Source organism: Lipophrys pholis, assembly GCF_963383615.2.
Source record: "Lipophrys pholis genome assembly, contig: SCAFFOLD_367, whole genome shotgun sequence".
Classification (NCBI taxonomy): Eukaryota; Metazoa; Chordata; class Actinopteri; order Blenniiformes; family Blenniidae; genus Lipophrys; species Lipophrys pholis.
Window position 1 is genome coordinate 4980 of NW_028292292.1, and position 18442 is coordinate 23421.

Here is an 18442-nt window from a genome sequence, read left to right on the forward strand (position 1 = left end):
ATTAAGAGTTAAACCATCAAATTGGAAGTGTACATTTTCAGTTCCTATTTAATGAGCGGATAGTAATTGCTGGCAGCCTCTATCATTTCAATGAGTGGTCGGGACATCCCCTCTATAGACCTGATCTTCTCCCAATGGCTTCTCGAAAGTGCCCGGATTATCGCCCATCCTACCGTTTTCATACAGTTCTCATTAAAAAGGCAATAACTGGCTATCCGTAGTATTACATTTGGCAAAAACTTCACCACTCCATATGCCTTGTTGAATTGGCATGAAAGGATATGTAGAGTCAGCTTTGCACTGATCATGAGGGTACTGATCCTAGCTAATTCACTGCGTGTAGTGTCAACTGTCTCTTTGTGCAGATCTTACAGTAAGGACATGAGGTGTATCACTCCATCATGGTTCCAGAAGATGTGTACAATAAAGTTCCGCAGATTAGCACTGTACTTGAAAAAAGCATCTAGGTTTGACCTGAATTCCTAGTACTGTCTGGTGGAGTAATAGAAAAGAGGCCTTCCTATTCCCTACCGTATCAACGGAGGAGTGACTACTTGTAAGAACTTTTTATTTTACTGCAGTTTTCTTAATGGCTAAATGAAAGCTGGTTTGTTTTATCCAGCAAGGTTAAAAACTGTGTAAGTCAGCACTTAATAAACCAGTTATTAGAATAATTCAGGTATCTATCTTCCCAAATGTATAAATAGAGTTTCAGACAGCTCTGCTAACTCCTCATAGCTCTCAATTCTCCTTGCTTTTGCACGAGCGAGTAAAACCTGACGACCAAAATTCTTCAATAGAAAAACATGACTCTTTATAGCGAAACTTTAATAGTCAAAGACAGCCAAAGTTGAATGAAGGATTAATTAGGCTCTAGGATTCAGAGTACGATTGCCACTGATATGTGAATGTAAATAGTTGTTGCACAATGGGTTTCGGATGGTGAAGTGAAGCACATTAGCGAGAGGTTCATCCTCAAGCATAAGGAAAAGGTCAAAAGGACTGTGCTGCAGGCTATCTGCGAATTGCTGTAGATGCTGGAATGTAAAAAAAGCAGTCTGTCTAAAGAAATTGCTAAATTAGTCATACGATTGCATTTCCTTTTGATATTATCGAGTATTTAATATATCATCCTTCTTCCTCTTCATCATATTCTCCCTCCTCCTCTGCAGTGGCATCCTGATATTGTTGATATTCAGATACCAAATCGTTCATGTTCGATTCAGCCTCAGTGAATTACATCTAGTCCATACCTTCTCCTGTGTACCAGTGCAAGAAGGCCTTCCTCCTAAACATAGCTGTGAATTGTTCAGCTACTCTCTTGAACATCTCTTGGATTGCAGTTGAGTTGCCTACAAATGTGACGGCCATCTTCAATCCCTTGGGTGGAATATCACAAATTGAAGACTTTATGTTGTTGGGAATCCATTCCACAAAGTAAGAAGAGTTCTTGTTCTGGACGTTGAGCATCTGTTCATCGACCTCCTTTGTTGACATCCTACCACGGAAGAGGGCAGAGGCAGTCAGATAACGGCCGTGTCGGGGATCGGCAGCACACATCATGTTCTTGGCATCGAACATCTGTTGGGTCAATTCAGGAACAGTCAAAGCACGGTACTGCTGGGAGCCCCTTGAAGTCAAGGGAGCAAACCCAACCATGAAGAAGTGTAAACGGGGGAAAGGGATCAGATTGACAGCTAATTTCCTCAGATCAGAGTTCAGTTGACCGGGGAATCTAAGACAGCAAGTCACACCGGACATAGCAGCAGACACTAAGTGGTTGAGGTCACCGTAGGTTGGGGTGGTCAGCTTCAATGTTCTGAAACAGATATCATACAGAGCCTCGTTATCGATGATCATACATTCGTCGGCATTCTCAACCAGTTGGTGAACAGAAAGGGTGGCGTTATAAGGTTCAACGACGGTGTCAGACACCTTTGGGGAAGGGACGACTGAAAAAGTTTCCATTATACGGTCAGGATATTCCTCACGAATCTTGGAGATCAGAAGAGTTCCCATGCCAGATCCAGTTCCACCACCAAGGGAGTGGGTGATCTGGAAGCCCTGGAGGCAATCACAGCCTTCAGCTTCCTTCCTCACAACATCGAGGACGGAATCAATTAGTTCAGCACCTTCAGTGTAATGTCCCTTGGCCCAGTTGTTACCAGCTCCAGTCTGTCCAAAGACAAAGTTATCTGGCCTAAACAGTTGACCAAAGGGTCCGGCACGGACTGAGTCCATGGTACCGGGTTCTAAGTCCATGAGGATAGCCCTGGGGACATAACGTCCTCCAGTGGCTTAATTGAAATAGACATTGATCCTCTAGAGCTGAAGATCAGAGTCTCCATGGTAAGTTCCAGTAGGGTCAATACCATGTTCATCTGAGATGACCTCCCAGAACTTGGCACCGATTTGATTGCCGCACTGTCCACCTTGAATATGAACGATTTCTCTCATTTGAATAATTAACTACCTTTAAGTTTTCATATAAATGTTCGGCAGTTACATTTTTCATAATCCAATAGCATAAAAATTAATCATAGGTGTTGGAGTTTGATTCTTTATTATCTTCGGATTGCTATGTATTTTTTATCATGCATACTGCAGGTCCCACTAAATTTAATGACTTAATGATTTTATTCAACTTATTTGAAGAGTAGCTCCAATATCATAAATCATAGATATTTAGTTTGCCAAGTAAATATGCCAAATGAAATTATTTTTCATCTACGAGAAGTGGCTATGGTAGTGCTGTGTCTCTAGCTAAAAGTAATTGTTATAGCAGAAGAATCTGTTCCTTTAAATGGCGAATTGGAGAGATCATCTTCCTGCTATCTGGGTATACCATTATCTGGAAGACAAAGAACTTAAGTTCAACAGAATTGATCCTTTTTAATTCAGGAGCCTTATTAAGAAGGGCAGGGATGTTGTCCTCTACATGATGGAAGAAGAAGCGAAAGGGCTCTTTTTTTAGTACAATTGAGAGTGAAATAATTATCAATCTTTTCAATCGTCTTAACAATTTACTATTTTATTACTACTTGTGATGAATGATAAAACAGAAATCAGACTTCATTTTGAATTAATATATATTTAATATGACAAACGTTCTCTAAAATTTAAGCAGATTACATTTACCTGAGCTAGGAGGTGTCATCCAATCGATTAAAAATAGCTATGCAGACTAGCTTAAACTTTTACAAAGTGGGTCATCTCAAAAACGGTTATTTAACAAGCCCATGACCAAAATGAAATAAACTGAACTCATCTATTAGGCTCTAACTTTGTACTCACTACTGTTTAGATTCTAAAGCTTTGTAAGCTAGATGCCTCGAGAACAGGATTATCTGCAACTGTTATAGCGACAAGTACAACGGAATTATCTGTCAATAGCACAAAAAGCAGATTCCTTGAAGCAAAACGTTTCTGAATTGCTGATCCTGATCGCTGAACTGGCTTTCCATAAATCGAGTAAAATGTTCTACTCCACACTCTTAGGAAAGAGATATCAAATATAACTAGTGCATATTTTGTACTATTTGATCTATGGAATTAAAGTATCGGATAAATTTGCAAACAAAAGCTTGGAAAAACTTCACCAAATTAATAACTTCGTTCCCAAGAGAAACAGGTCATCATCTATCTTGTACCTGACTTAACTCAAGCCAGAAACAGTCTTTTTTGACAGGCCTGTATATAAACCATTAATCAATACCCTATAGTAATACTAGTTGCTAAATTCAATCAGGAATATACTGCGCAAACCTAACTTCAAGAGAAAGGAAGCAGTAACCTAAACCCAAAAGATAGAGGAGTGTAATTTCGCCTAGCTGCCGAGACAGCGATTTTCATAGTTCAACATAAACAGAATATCAACCAGTCTCAGTCACAAACTAGGCTATACTTCCATTCCCTACAAGAAAAATCAACCAATAAAGTTCAAAAGCGAATATTTAAAAATTGATATTCCTCCTTCCTAACACGAAACATAAGACTTGACTTGCCTGTTCATCCCTAATAAGAAGACCAAAGCCAAAATCAAGTAGGTAAAATAATTGAATTATTACAAAGGAATCCTATCGAATCTTAAACTCTTATCCATGTCAGAAATATAGAAGTTGAAAGTCTTCAACTAATAAGAAATACTGTAAATGAATCGGGGCAAGTAAGTCCCAGTTATAGAGAAAGACAGACCATAACCTGGTTTCGCTTTCTAGGGCAAGACAAAATTAATCACTAATATTTTCCAGTCCGGCCGTAAAAAAAACCCCTTCATCGCTAAGCAAGCAGTGTTGAAAAGACAATCAAACAATCAATAGTGATTATGCTTATTCTCGCTTGTGAAATACATAAACTGGTGGTCCAATTAAGTCCTCTTGTCTATTGATAATTTAGCATAGTAATTGAAAAGTTAGCTAGCTTTTAGCCATTTTATCTCTCTCTACTTTACCTTTAGATATTCTGCATGCAGACAAGTCATGCTCTCAATGCCCTCTAATTCAAGACACTCTATTGTGTTTGAATAGTCATAACAGATTTGATTCAGTAGCTTGTACGCTGAATGCATTCTTGTATCAGCGTTGTAGCCACTAATCTTCTATTTGAAATGCTTTTAAGTCAAACTTAACACAGCCTCTCCGAAATTACGCAACACTATATGTCCACCTTTATTCTATTGCAACTTCCTTTTTAGAGAGTCGTTTTAAGTGCTCAGCTATTTAATTCTGAGCCTGAGGGTTTAATTTTACTTAACCAAACTGTCCTACTGCATTCAAAATTAGTGGAATCAATACAATAAATTATTACACTCTATTAATGACTGATCTGGAGTACAAACTTGTACACAGTCTTTTAGAAGGCCTCAAAGTACCATAAAAAGATAAAGAGGTCAGAAACAGGCTCTTGAAATAGGACATGCAAAAGTTTTAATTTTCAACCATGTTCAACAAACCCCTGCCTTAGTCACGATCGAACTTGAGGATGCTATCATGGCTGATCAATTTATAAATACTCTCAACAAACAAAAAATAATGGTAAGAAATTTTATCAAACAAAATAGCTTTCTACTATGAATGCAGGTATAAAATATATTAGCAGTTTGTCTGCTAATGCCGATCCTATACCTATGCCTAGCTTAAATCAAAGTGCACTCTACAGAAAAGTATTTTCCTGTACTAGCAGATTGAAAAGGACTGCTTGCGAACCTTTTCAAAACTATCTTTCTTTAGCCGAGAGGACAGAAGCTCATAGATCCCATTTTAGACCAAAGCACGCAAGTAGAAGATGAGGCAGCTATAAGTTTCCGATAAAAGCGTGCAAAGTTTAGTGCTCGATAATCTGTGTGAAATATTATTTATCTTCGCTAACATATATCCTTAGATTGGATATGTCCAAGGAATGAATGATATTCTGGCAGTCATATTTTACGAATTAAATCACAGTTACTAAAAGGAGTTTTGTAAGACCATACCTTTCATTATCTTCTGTAAATTATCTTCGCCAATGTAAATTTTTTGGAAAAAATAGGCAGGCAACATAGAAATCACATCCTGGTTAGAAAAGCTATAAAGGCATATTGCCATAGTCAGTCCAAGCATTCACAGCCACCTTGTGAAAGTTTAGATTTCTGCAGATATCTACGCGATAAAGTGGTTGATGACTTTGTTCTCACAGTCATTAAAAATCAAAGATGTCATAAAGCTGTGGGATTATTTGTTTTCTGATTTCAATAACATCATCGAACAAATCTAACTAGTTTCGATCACCTTATTAATGATCCGCAAAAAGGAAATCGTGAGGTCTGATTTTAATGCGATTATTTAAGTTCTTCAGAACTGTTAATAGCTCACTGCAGAATACCTTATCCGAAAAGCATTGCAGTTGAAATAGAGGGTGAAAAAGGACAGGGACAAGTAGTTTCCATTGCTCAAGCTTTTGTTAAACATCAAAAACAAGATTAAGTGATTTTCATAATTATAATTTCAGAAGAAAACAAGTGATTATTAATAAATGTTTCATCCTGGGCTAGCGAAAAAGGCTTTGTACTTCTAAGTTTATTAAAATAAGAGGCTTAGATAAGGAGAGGCCTTCGAACAATGCTGGGCCAAAGGTATTTGCACTTACCAGTATCGTATACAATTATGAAAGTCTTTAACGGCAAAATTCTTCCACTGCGCAATAAGGTTATGGTAAAGCAAGATGGAGAATTGATTGAATAATCTTTTCACCCAAGTTTTGGCTCATTTTAGGTTATATACAAAAACCTAATATTACATTCACGAATATAACTAGGAACTTTTCCTTCAACCACCAAGATAATTTTCCTTATGAAGTGCATTTTGAAATAGGAGGCTAAGGACAGATCTTTGTCTAATTTTGATGATGTTAAATTTGTACCGAGGACAGATGTGACTGAAATCCCTCCATTTTACAGCAGAAATCTATTGGTTTAATATTATATCGTTCCTAGCTGCAAACGGTTGGATTAAATGTTTAAAAGCTAATAAATGTATAAGACAATTTCATCTAAATAAAAAAGACTGAGGGACCTTTAAAATGCTTATTTCCCATCGATTGGGACAGAATATAGGAAGAAAGGGAAGATGGTTGAGACCAATAGCATCTCATTTTATCCAAACATATCTTAAGATTCTGGCTAATATACCGAAAAAAACAACCAGCTCAGAAAAAGGTAAAGCTTTCATGCAGAACAATAATGGTCTAAGAATGCAGGCTAGCTTTAATAAAAAATAATCAATTTTGGGCAAAGCATGAGAAAGATGAAAAGGAAGAGATAATCTTTAATAAAAAAGTCTTAGTTGAAAGAGTAATTATAATTTGAGTGCAAAAGACAGGTAAAGAATTTTTTATAACGGAATGACCAATATCTCTAAAAGAGAAACAGCAAGATCCAAGTGCTCCAATAATAACGTGACACTCGACTCCCATTCTACATTTCCTATCGAAAACCCTATCACCAATCTTAATAAAAAGGGAGTTAACATTCCATGCCACGTTTCTCACTCAATACAAGCAATTAAAAATATCCAAAGACAAGAAATAGTTTAAATTTGATACAATCGGGTCTGATAAGTGAATAGGATTAAATGATTAATAGCAAGATAATCAATATCTTAGGACTTAAATCAGAAAAACAAATGCCCGAAAGGAAAGAAGAGTAAGAGTAGTTCAGCAAGACTCAACATCCAAGAAAATCAAATATCATGGCTCTTCCCAATGTTGCCCGCAAATCAATTGACAGAAAGCCGGTAATCAAGAATGGAATGTTCGGGATCAGTCCTAAGAGCTATTAGAAGCTTGAAGGATCTTTGAATAGACATGAAAAAGAAAGAATACAGGAATCATCAGATGAAGAAGCAGATGCAGATTAAAGGTAAGACAATTATAAGACTAAATTTAAGAAATATAAAAAGAAAACCCCCTTTTACTAAAAAATAAAAAGAAAAAAGTGGATAAGAGACAATCTCTTGGAGCCTCTCCTCGATAATTGTTGTTCAACAACAAAATTAATGTCAGAAAAAACAGTTTGCAACCCATCAGCCGGTTGAACATAAAGGAAGAAGATTCAGTTGAAATGGAGGTATAATATGATGATATTTACATGGAAAGCAAGAGGTCAATAAAGAAGATCCCGTCAACCTGCAAAAAGAAAGTACATAAGCATTATTATCAAGACAATAAACTATAATAATAATATAGAAAAAAAGAACTGAATCTTTCTTAAATAAAAGAGCTAAATATCTCTGAAAGATCAGACTCTGATTCATAGCCTTAATCCGAGGATATGGAGGCATAAGAAAAGATAAAGGAAAACATCATCGCCTATAAAACACATAAAAAGGCACAGGCACCAGTAAAGGCGAAATAAAAGAACATGCAATCTTAATAAGGTTTAAAAATAATCAGAAAAAGAATGATTATTCCAAAGTCTTATTAGCAAGCAATATCACCAAAGAAAGAGTCAATTGAGGATTAGGAAGGTATTTAGAATAAGGCTTAGATATCCCTTATGAAAAGAAATTCAAAACATTAAATAGGATTGAGAGATAATGAATAGGAAAGGTAATAGAAATCAACTGATTAATTGGTAAAATACAGGTAACAGAAGTAATAGTCAAGGAAAGATTTGCAACTAAAGAATTCGATTCAATAAGAAATTCAAAAAGCTATCATTAAAGGCAAATAGACCAGACCATAACACAAGTAATAGACTCTCCACTCAATTCGCTAAAAGACAAAAAGGAAATCAAAATTAAAGGACAGTAAATCCTCTCAATATCAAATTCCTTAAAGCCAGCCTGAAGAAAGTTAAAAACTAAAGATTTAGGACAGCTAATAACTGATCAAATAGTAGTCATAAAGATAACACAGACAACGCTAAGGAAACAATAGATTACACTAAAAGCAGGTGCAACAGTAATAATTTGACAGAAAACAGCACTAAAGATCGAACAGAGCTACTAAACAGTAACCAAAGCATTAAATAATCAACAACCACTAAAGTAAGACAAAATGTTGCCTTCTAGAAAAGATAGTAAGATAATTAAAGATTCAAAACAGTAAATCCAAGCATAGCACATCAAGAAATATGATTAAAAACAAGCTCACCAAACTTAATTAAAGCGATAACAACCCAGCAAATTCGTGTCCTAGACAAAACCATCCCTGACACAACCTGAAAAGAAGGATAGTACTGATTCCCCGCACAGATAAAATTAGATTCAAAAGCCATTGGGATAACATAGACAGTAGGGATAAGATCAAACAAAGCCCTAACAAGTTGACACTATTAATAATATATTATAATAGGCACCTAAGCATATGAAAGTGGATTAATAGAGAACAGGACAGGCAAATACCAGAACAGAACTATAGATGGAGGATTAGCTTAAAGAGTTTAATTAGCAATAACGAATAACATTCAACCTTCATCAGTAGCATAGGAATTTTATTAAAGAAAAGCTTAAATCAATGACAACAAGTAATAAGAATCACACTAGCAAAAGGATCGAGAATAAGATCGATAAAATCAAATAACTGAAAGACCATTCCTCAAAGAATTAAATTAAAGAAAAGGTTAAACCAATGACAAAACCTTATGCTAATGTGATTCTGGCGCATAGAAGAAACAACGAACTGAATAAAAAAAGGATACAAAGACATCATCCACCTACCAACAAGAACGAAGAAATAAAACAAACAATGAAATAATACCCGGTAATAAATTGCTCTAGCGGCACGATTAATATTAAAATTAAACAAAATTGATACAATTATATTAAGGGTCAGCTTAATATAGCCAACAATAGCCCTAACAAGTTGTACTCGACCATGATAAATAACTTCTCTAACAGCAAGAAGGTAAAGAAACTGGGACTTTGGCAAGATAAATTCTACCTTAAATGAAACAAAGCAAGGACAATATACTAAAATAATAGGACTAACAAATATAACAGAAACCACACATAAACAATTAACCTCATTAGCAATTATAGTAGAAACCAATCCGAATCAATCAATTCTCTTACCAACAAAAGCCAATCCTCGACACTATTCTTCTCCCTTAAAAGTAGGAACAAAATATATAAATAGCCAATCAACTACCTTAAAAACAAGCTTTACTGAAGCCAATCTACAATAAATAGCAAGTCTAATACGGAGATTAACAACAGAAATCAATCTTGGACAGTCAACTTCCTTCATAATAGAAGGAACAATAATAGAAGGAACAATAAAAGAAACCAATCAGCCGCAGTAAATTACCTTAGAAACCAATCATTAATAATACATTCCCTTAAGAGTAGCCAATCAATAAACTCCCTCAAGAGTAGACACAACAAAGACCTATCCCTAAATAGAAATACAAGCAACAAGAATTGAAGGACAAAGTTTCTTAGCAACAAGAATTGAAGGACAAAGCTCTTTAAAAGCAGGAATACAAGCAGGAATTGAAGGACAAAGCTCCTTAAAAGCAGGAATACAAGCAGGAATTGAAGGACAAAGCTCCTTAAAAGCAGGAATACAAGCAGGAATTGAAGGACAAAGCTCCTTAAAAGCAGGAATACAAGCAGGAATTGAAGGACAAAGCTCCTTAAAAGCAGGAATACAAGCAGGAATTGAAGGACAAAGCTCCTTAAAAGCAGGAATACAAGCAGGAATTGAAGGACAAAGCTCCTTAAAAGCAGGAATACAAGCAGGAATTGAAGGACAAAGCTCCTTAAAAGCAGGAATACAAGCAGGAATTGAAGGACAAAGCTCCTTAAAAGCAGGAATACAAGCAGGAATTGAAGGACAAAGCTCCTTAAAAGCAGGAATACAAGCAGGAATTGAAGGACAAAGCTCCTTAAAAGCAGGAATACAAGCAGGAATTGAAGGACAAAGCTCCTTAAAAGCAGGAATACAAGCAGGAATTGAAGGACAAAGCTCCTTAAAAGCAGGAATACAAGCAGGAATTGAAGGACAAAGCTCCTTAAAAGCAGGAATACAAGCAGGAATTGAAGGACAAAGCTCCTTAAAAGCAGGAATACAAGCAGGAATTGAAGGACAAAGCTCCTTAAAAGCAGGAATACAAGCAGGAATATAATCAGGAATTGAAGGACAAAGCTCCTTAAAAGCAGGAATACAAGCAGGAATATAATCAGGAATTGAAGGACAGATAAATAGTTTAACAGAAACCCATGGACAATATACTACTTTAAAAAGAGCAGATCCATGATCAAGATTAATAAAATGGAGATCCCTAATATTAGCACTACATAGAGACATAGGCTCCCTGCAAGAAAGTCAAAAGAGTGGGTCACCACTAGACAAAACATAGCTTTGTTAACAGACCTAAGCAACAATCATAGTGCCACATTTAGAAAGAATAAAAACCACAGGAATCAGTTTAGAAGGGAAGCATGAGGGTTCGACTTAGTGAATTATAGGGAATGAGTATCGATTACAGTAGTTAAGAGATAGAAACAAAAAGATAACCTCACAAGCCTAACATCTCAACAGATCTACCACCAAAGAGTGCGTCAAATAACCCTAGGACATAAAAATTTGGCACGTTCAAAAGCGTCAGTCTATCAATCCGGAATCAAATCCCAACTCGCCAATTCAAGATCAATCGAAGCATCAACATAATTAACCGTGCTCCAATTACTAAATTGATCTATGGACAAAACGTTGATATCTACGCCTTTTCAAAATTCTGCAAGAGCCTTTAAGATGAGACCTTTAGAGACGCATTCAACTGGTAGTAATTCTCAGCTCACTTAGTGTCAAATCTCTATTTGTTCGAGTAGCACATCGATCGGCCCATGAAGCGGTTGAAATCGATCACTGTCCAGCAACTACATCAGTCCTTCATTTCAGATCATCTAGCCACCGTCCTCAAAATCATTCTTGCCATCAATTTCCACTACATCGATCGCATCTTCGAGTTGGAGTTTGTGAGCAAGGGAGTAGTTGGAATCTGGCTATGTGAGGCTGGATCCTGGGCCTGCTTCCCAGTCGATGATCTGGTCCCAGAAGAACTGCTGATGGCTGATGAAGGAGTTAGCCTGTGGGGCTGGGCTCTCTTGCTTGAAAAGGCACTGATGATTCAATCAGGCTCGATCACAAGCTACCGGTCACGTTCAGTGCGATCACTACTGCACAGCATAACAGGCTGTCCGATAATGTAATTCAAAGTGAGATAAATCCCCTCAAAGAATTCAAAACTGTACTAGTACATAAACTTGAACAAGTCAAGGAACATTTCGATCATCGCTGAGCCCTATTCAGACATCCACTAAATCTGCAAGATCTAGAATGTAGGCGACCTCCAAATAGAGAACAGCAAGTCAATCGTCATCACCATGGAGAAAGTCACCAATTAGGCTATCATCAATATGCGGTAAACTGTCTTTTGTAGTTCCTTCAAAAGGGTGCTTGGACTTCACTTGAGACAAGGCTTCTGGATGCAATCCCTTGATTAGTGCCTGCAGGCAGAACGGACTCATGTCTACACTCTCAGAATGGAAGAGCCTGGGCATACCACCTTCTGTTTCAACGCACTCGGCCAAAAAGGCTGTCCTTTATAGAACGAGTAGAGCATAGCCGTGAAAATCGACATAAAGCTTTATCAAGAAACCTAAAAGGGGATCCTCAGACATGTTGGGTAGACTCATTTCAAGAAAGCATGGAACTGCTTTGAATGTGTTTTTAAGGCTAGTGACTACACCATGTTCATCTCCTTTTAGAACATTAGCAAGACCAAGGCTGAACTGGATCAGTTGTCGCTGAGGGTGGCAATGTTCGGAGAATCGAAGATGAAGATTGTGGACAGGGAGTTGGTGAGCAGTGCGAACAAGCAGAACGCACACACTCAGTTCGTTGAAGCAAACGGCGTGATAGTCCGAAAGAAGACAGTAAAGGTAACCGACCGACAATTAAGATTCAAGCCCCACCACGATGATGATTAGCCATCATCCATCAACTGAAAATACATATCCTTTATTTCAGTATGCATCATTGTGTCATCTGTAACGCCATTACTGAGGCTTGTTGCGCAGATTGCTAGGAAGAGTACTACTGCTCTTTGGAGCATCAGAGGTTGCACTGGCCTGTTCACAAACGCACTTGCTCAGGTAGAACTCGATGGAAGGACACCACCATCCTCGAGCCCCCTCAGCCCATACTAGCCAGCCAGTAATCCTAATCCTCCATCCCAGCTCACTCCAAACTGTAGTCCTAGCCTCAGCCAAGCTCACCAGAGATTCCAAGCACCAGAAGGAAAATCAGTTAGCTGAACGTTACCCAGAAACTGACCAAGGAGATGAGAGTAAGAGAGCTGAAATAGCAAAGATGCAACATGCGCAGACAAGTGCTTGATAACTACTATGCTGAAGGATCATAGGGCATTGCAATGGCTAGTCGTCTTGTAGCACACTCAAAGGAAATTGCTTTAGCTACTGGGTAAAGATTGGAAGTGCTCTAGCAGATGCTGGATGCACTCATGCTGGCTAAGATACTCTCTCATCGCAAGTTGACCTCATCATGTCGCTAGCTCTGTCTGAAGATGGTGGAAGATCTGCCCGTCATGTCCACCAGTGATTAGCACTATTTCAATGCTGTCCGGAACTAACTTAAGCGTCGAAAAGAAGGGCAGCCTGCTGGCTAAGGGGCTGAAGGGCTGCGCTTCTACTAATCATACTGCAAAGTGGTGACAGTCCTGGCTGGTTTCCTGTCCTCTTCAAGCTAGCACACAGAAGCAGAAAGGCTTTACAAACTGTACCTCATGGCGATCGAGCATGCTTTCGGTACTTTTTCTCTCTAAACCTCATCAGCACTGTTTTCACTGGGGGTATGGTACATTTAGACCTGCAAGGCAGCAGCAAAGGCCAAGAGCTGCTTCAACCTGGCTCTGGAGCAGAGAAGGAAGCTGCTGAGCGATGAGCATGAGGCAGTGAGCGATTGCCTGTTCAACCTGGCAGTGGTGGAGAGAATGGTCGGAGGCAAGGAATAGGCATAGAGTTTGCTGTCCATCTGCCTGCACATGCGGGTGAAGACTAATGGGCTTAAATCTCTGGGAGTGAGTCAAGTGCTGGAAGTGCTGGGCAAAATAGCTCTTGAGAAGGACGACCTTGCCGTGGCTTTCGACAGGCTTTCAGAGTGCAAGGACATACGCACCAACCTGATTGAAGACCCCATTGACCCCCTGCGAGTGTCAGTCGAAAGGCTGTACCGCATAGTGCAAGCACGAGTCTAGAAGTAGATCAAGGCCAGACAGGACTAGATGATCGAGCTGGACACTTCATCAATGAAAGAAGACGAGAAGTCAAACCTCTAGGAGAGTCTGGATGAAGATTCTGTGAAGGACCAGCAGCCCATTGAAATCAGGATTACCAGGACTCTGCATGAAAGACTGACTGTGGTGCAGCTAGAGAAGCTGGCTGGCTTACAAGAGGAGTTGCAGGTGGCTTCTAAGCGGAAGGCGGGAACCATCATCTCCAGGAGTCCTTTCCTCAAGAGTCTAGAAGGGGCACAACAAGGGCAGTTCCTGAGATAGAACGAAAGATACTTCCAGTGAAGGGTGATCATTTTTTGGATTGCAGGTTGCAGGGGGCACTCTCCTGCACCAGATAGTTGCACTACATCTGCATTTTAGCCATCTGCATCTGCACTGGCACCGCTTCAATCTACTCCTTTTTCATGGCTGCCATCTCTGCCCCGTACTTCTCTTCATACACCTGAAAGAACTTCTTTTCTGACACCTCGAACTTATCCAGCTCGATCCAGTGTCCGCAGCTTACCAGCATCTTCCCCCCGGACTTGAACCGGATCATTGCGTGGCCCACTATCCCCTTTTTGCCCCCCCAACTCAGCGGGTTGTCCTTCACCGCTGCTTCTGTGCTGAACCCCCCGAGGTCATGTGCCAGGGTGAGCAACTACCACTGATAGGCAGCTGTATCTGCCTTGGAGATGTTGATTGTGAAAGCGATGGTGCCACCCAGTGCGTGCACATTGCACTCTCCTTTTTCACACAGTCTGCCTACATTCTGCAGCTGCACAGATTAGCTGTCGATCAGCTTGGCCGAGTCAAATGCGAGTTTGAAGCCTGTGCTGAATTCACCAACCTTCAGAAAAGGGTTCGGGCCAAGCAGGTGCTCATTCCAGGTGCCAATCAGCCCCTTGACAGCGAAATCAGAGAACATCAGGAAAAAGCCAGCATCGACCAGCATCTTCAAGCACTGCATGGTATCAGCTCCACCAAGAGCCGTATCATTAAAGTTAGAGCTGCACTCGAAATTGAACAGCACGCAGTCAGTGTCAACTTCGTTTATCAGCTGCAGCAGCTCATCAAACTTCTGGGACTCCTTCTTGTTAACGATCGAGTCAACCAGCTCAGCCAGCAGAGTGATTTCCAGCTGGTAGACAGCCACGTAGAACCCCTTCTGTGTCTTCTGCTGGACAGTGGTGAAGAGAGGGTCATAGCTCTGTCCGTGCTGGATGGTGAGGATGACCGCCTCGAGCAGATCCTCCTCATTCTGTCGGTGAGTGATAGGGACAGGCTTGTGAGCATGCTTGGTAGTAGTCTGCTAGATGGATTACATGTGCTGTAAAGTACATTCCTCTATTATTCGCACAGTTTATAAGGGATAAATCTGAGCCTTTTCTTTTACATTTATCTTTGGCATATGGGCAAGAAGATCCCTGTCAAGCGAGTTGACAAGACACTCACTCTCTAGTAGCACTGGGGATAAGCCCTCTCTCCTAACTAACCCCCCTTCATCCTCTAACCCTCTCAGCCCTGCAACAACCAACGCCACTTCTTCAAGCACTTCGACCCTGTGCGCGTGCTCCTGCAGCAGGATGAATCAGGCCCGTGCTAAAGTCACCTGCTGAACTAGCTGGCCTGCATAAAGGACTACAAACTCTTCAACAAAGTTGAAAAATTGGCCCTGGATTTACGACTGCTGATTCTTAATCGTGAGGAGATTGCACAGGTGCTGCTCGACTAGGCTTCAGACTACTCTAGCTGCAGGCTTTTGCTGGCCTTGCTCCGGGACTGCAGGTTTACCGGACTTCGACTCTTCTTCAAGGCCGTTTCAAGCATGTCCTCTCTGCTCACTCGGCAGTTCTGCCAGTCCCAGTTTGAGCACTTCTTCGACTTCCTGTGTCTGGGCCTGAACTACACCTGCAAAGACCTGTTCAAGCACTTAGAAGAACTCCTCTGCCTGACCCTCGACGTGCTCTTTGCCCATGCCAACAAGCACATCCGCAGATACTCGGCATAGACTCTCGCCTACTTTATCAAGAGGTATGAGCCAGATCAGCAGCTCTCCTTTTACAACAGACTGCTAGAAAGGATAGCAGTCTAGGACAGAAGCTAGATGGTCGTCCAGGCCACTGCCCGGATCCTGTTTGAAGCGTGCAGGGGACTAGGCAGGTTCATGAGCTAGTTCTCTCGCACCTTAATCTCCTCTGTATGGGACTACTGCAGGCAGGACAGCACATGCCGAAGAGTCTTGCTTTCTCTAGCCAGACACATCCTCTCCGGCATTGCAGAGCACGATCCTGACTAGCCTGCACTCCACGAGCAGCACGGACTGCCCTTCTTCATGGAGACTTGCTTTGAAAGACTGTCAGACATCCTTTCAGAGGAGTCAGACCCCACCTTTGTCCTTGAGATGGGGGACTGCCTGACCTCTGCACAGGGAGAGTGGAAGGGAGAGCTGAGCAAGTTGCTAGAGCAGGTGAGCAGGAGACCACTGCACTCCACAGAGCTACGAGCACTGGCCTGCAAGGTTATCATCCAGATAGATCCTGCCCTGCTGCACAAACTCACTCTTCCTGAGCTGCTGACTGGCCCATAGTTCCTCTCCCTCAGTCAGATGATCCTGGGAGAGGAGTGCTTAAAGGCAACCGTATTGCCCTCCTTGGCTGATACCATTCTCTAGCACATGCAGAGGCTCATCAACCAGCACTGCCAATCTCTGTCCCACAGCTGCACCTAATCCGCTGTCCTCATGGTCAAACTCTGCCATCATTACTCGCACCTCCACCCGCCCCCCTTCCTCACTCCTTCCGGCCAGCGCCTAACTGCCGAACGCATACAGAGCAGGGATGTTCGAGCCATGGCATTAGCAGCACTCGACAATACGTCAGGAGAGTAAGCTTTGCAAAGGGAGGCAGAGTAGTTTGAGAGATGGTACTTGAGGATAACGAGGGTAGAGGATGTGGTGCAGCTGGCAGGTGAGACTCCTGCTTCCCATGCCATCACGCTCCCCTTTACCTAGACCCTGCCCTTCTATTAGCTACTGGTGCTCCGTCTTGCACCCCAGCTTCATAACTACCCTCATCTTGCACAGCACTGTGGCATACCCACTCAGTCCGACCATTAACTCACACTCCCCCTTTCAAGCAAGCTGTTCCCAGTGCGTTCAAGAGCCCTTCAAGGCATGAGGAACCAGATGACCAGCAGCATCTTTGCACTCGCTTCTTAGATCAATGAACTACAGCCATTCTTCGAGCATGAAAGGTCCCTTACTCTACTGCTCATGAAGTTGAGGGTGTCTATCTAGCACCAGCTTATCACTGCTGTCTAGTCTGAGGCTATCTGCGCTCTGCTGATTTCACTCATCAAGCAGGACTTCATGCCCTTTGCTGACCAATCCATCCCTATCCTCTCTACACTCATCAAGCACTACCCCCTCACCTTTACCCAACTCTCCCTCCAGCTGAGACTCTTCGACTTCTGGAGCCTGGTCAAGCAGCCCCAGCAATAGCGAGTCCTATCGATCCTAGAGCACAGCGATGAACTCCACAGCGAGTACATTGAGAGGATCTTCAGAAGGCTGTGTTAGGTGCTGAAGCAAGCAAAGAGCAATCAGGCTGCAAAGGAGGAGGTGAGGCGGCTGCTGAAGTTCAATTTTGAACAGTACGAAAGAAGCTTCGTCAGGGGTGCAGGGCTATAGCAGGTGTTTTTTTCAAAGTCCAAAATGAAAGTCCTGCTCTAGCTGGTTGGACAGGAGTAGCAGCTGCCATGCGGAGTGCTGCTTTTTAATCATGCACTGCACGATGCCTTTTTAAGGGCTGCTGAACGAGCGGGGGTCAAGAGAGGCAGGTGGTAGAGAAGGAACTTCGAAGAGCAGCAGCCCAAGAAGAAGAAGGTGGAGCAGGAGGTTGAGGCGATGGTCGAGATGGCAGTCCAAGAGCAATAGATCTTTAGCTTTTACCAGCTGGCTCACCTCAGGTCAACTGACTCCAAGCGAAGGAAGAGAGCACTTCAGAACCTGCTCATCCAGCACATCCAGCCACCTACTCTGCTCAAAACCATCTCTGCCTACTTCGGGATCAACTAGCCCCTCTCAGCCTCCCTCTCCCAACTCTCACCCAACGCCCTCGTCCTCTACCTCGAGACCATCCCAGAGCTGCTCTCGATTCTGTTCCCTCTCATCTCTGCGGAAATACTGGGCTTGGTCCAAGCCGTGCTGCTGCATGCTACTCACCGGCAGGAGAAGCCTGTCTACAAAGCAGTTTGTGGAGCTCTGCAAGGCTACTACAACTGCTTTGAGCCACAGCTGGATAGCTTTCACACTGCTGTCCAGCAATCAGTCGCACACATGCTCCAAGCCATCCTCGCCACCACCTTCTCAGGGGTGCCCACTGCCTTCCAACTAGTGGCTCACTGGGCTTATCTCGACTACGTCTGTCTGTTCGACTAGGCCATCTTAGCAGCTATCCGACAGTTTATGGTTCATGACAGCATGAACAATGCGATGGCTGTGCAGCTGGCGGGAGTGATAAGCTTCTTGATCAAGCAGAATCTCTGTTCCTAGCACTAGCTGAGAGGGCTGGTTGTCCTGCTGGGTAAGGTGAGCGTGAAAGCAGCAGAGGAAATCCTCAGCCTGATCGTAGAACTGCCACCATGCCAGCTAGCCCTTCTAGACTC

The 18442-nt window shown here is 41.7% G+C and overlaps 1 protein-coding gene across 1 annotated transcript; it reads right to left on the reverse strand.

The window, feature by feature from the left end:
* Positions 1-1111: 1111 nt before the first annotated feature.
* On the reverse strand, positions 1112-2457 carry LOC308128003 (tubulin beta chain-like; the record flags this gene model as incomplete). The annotated part of the gene is given in 3 exon segments (XM_080493677.1): positions 1112-2298; positions 2302-2322; positions 2326-2457. Coding segments are annotated over 3 exon segments (1209 nt in total). The 3' UTR covers positions 1112-1242.
* Positions 2458-18442: the final 15985 nt, after the last annotated feature.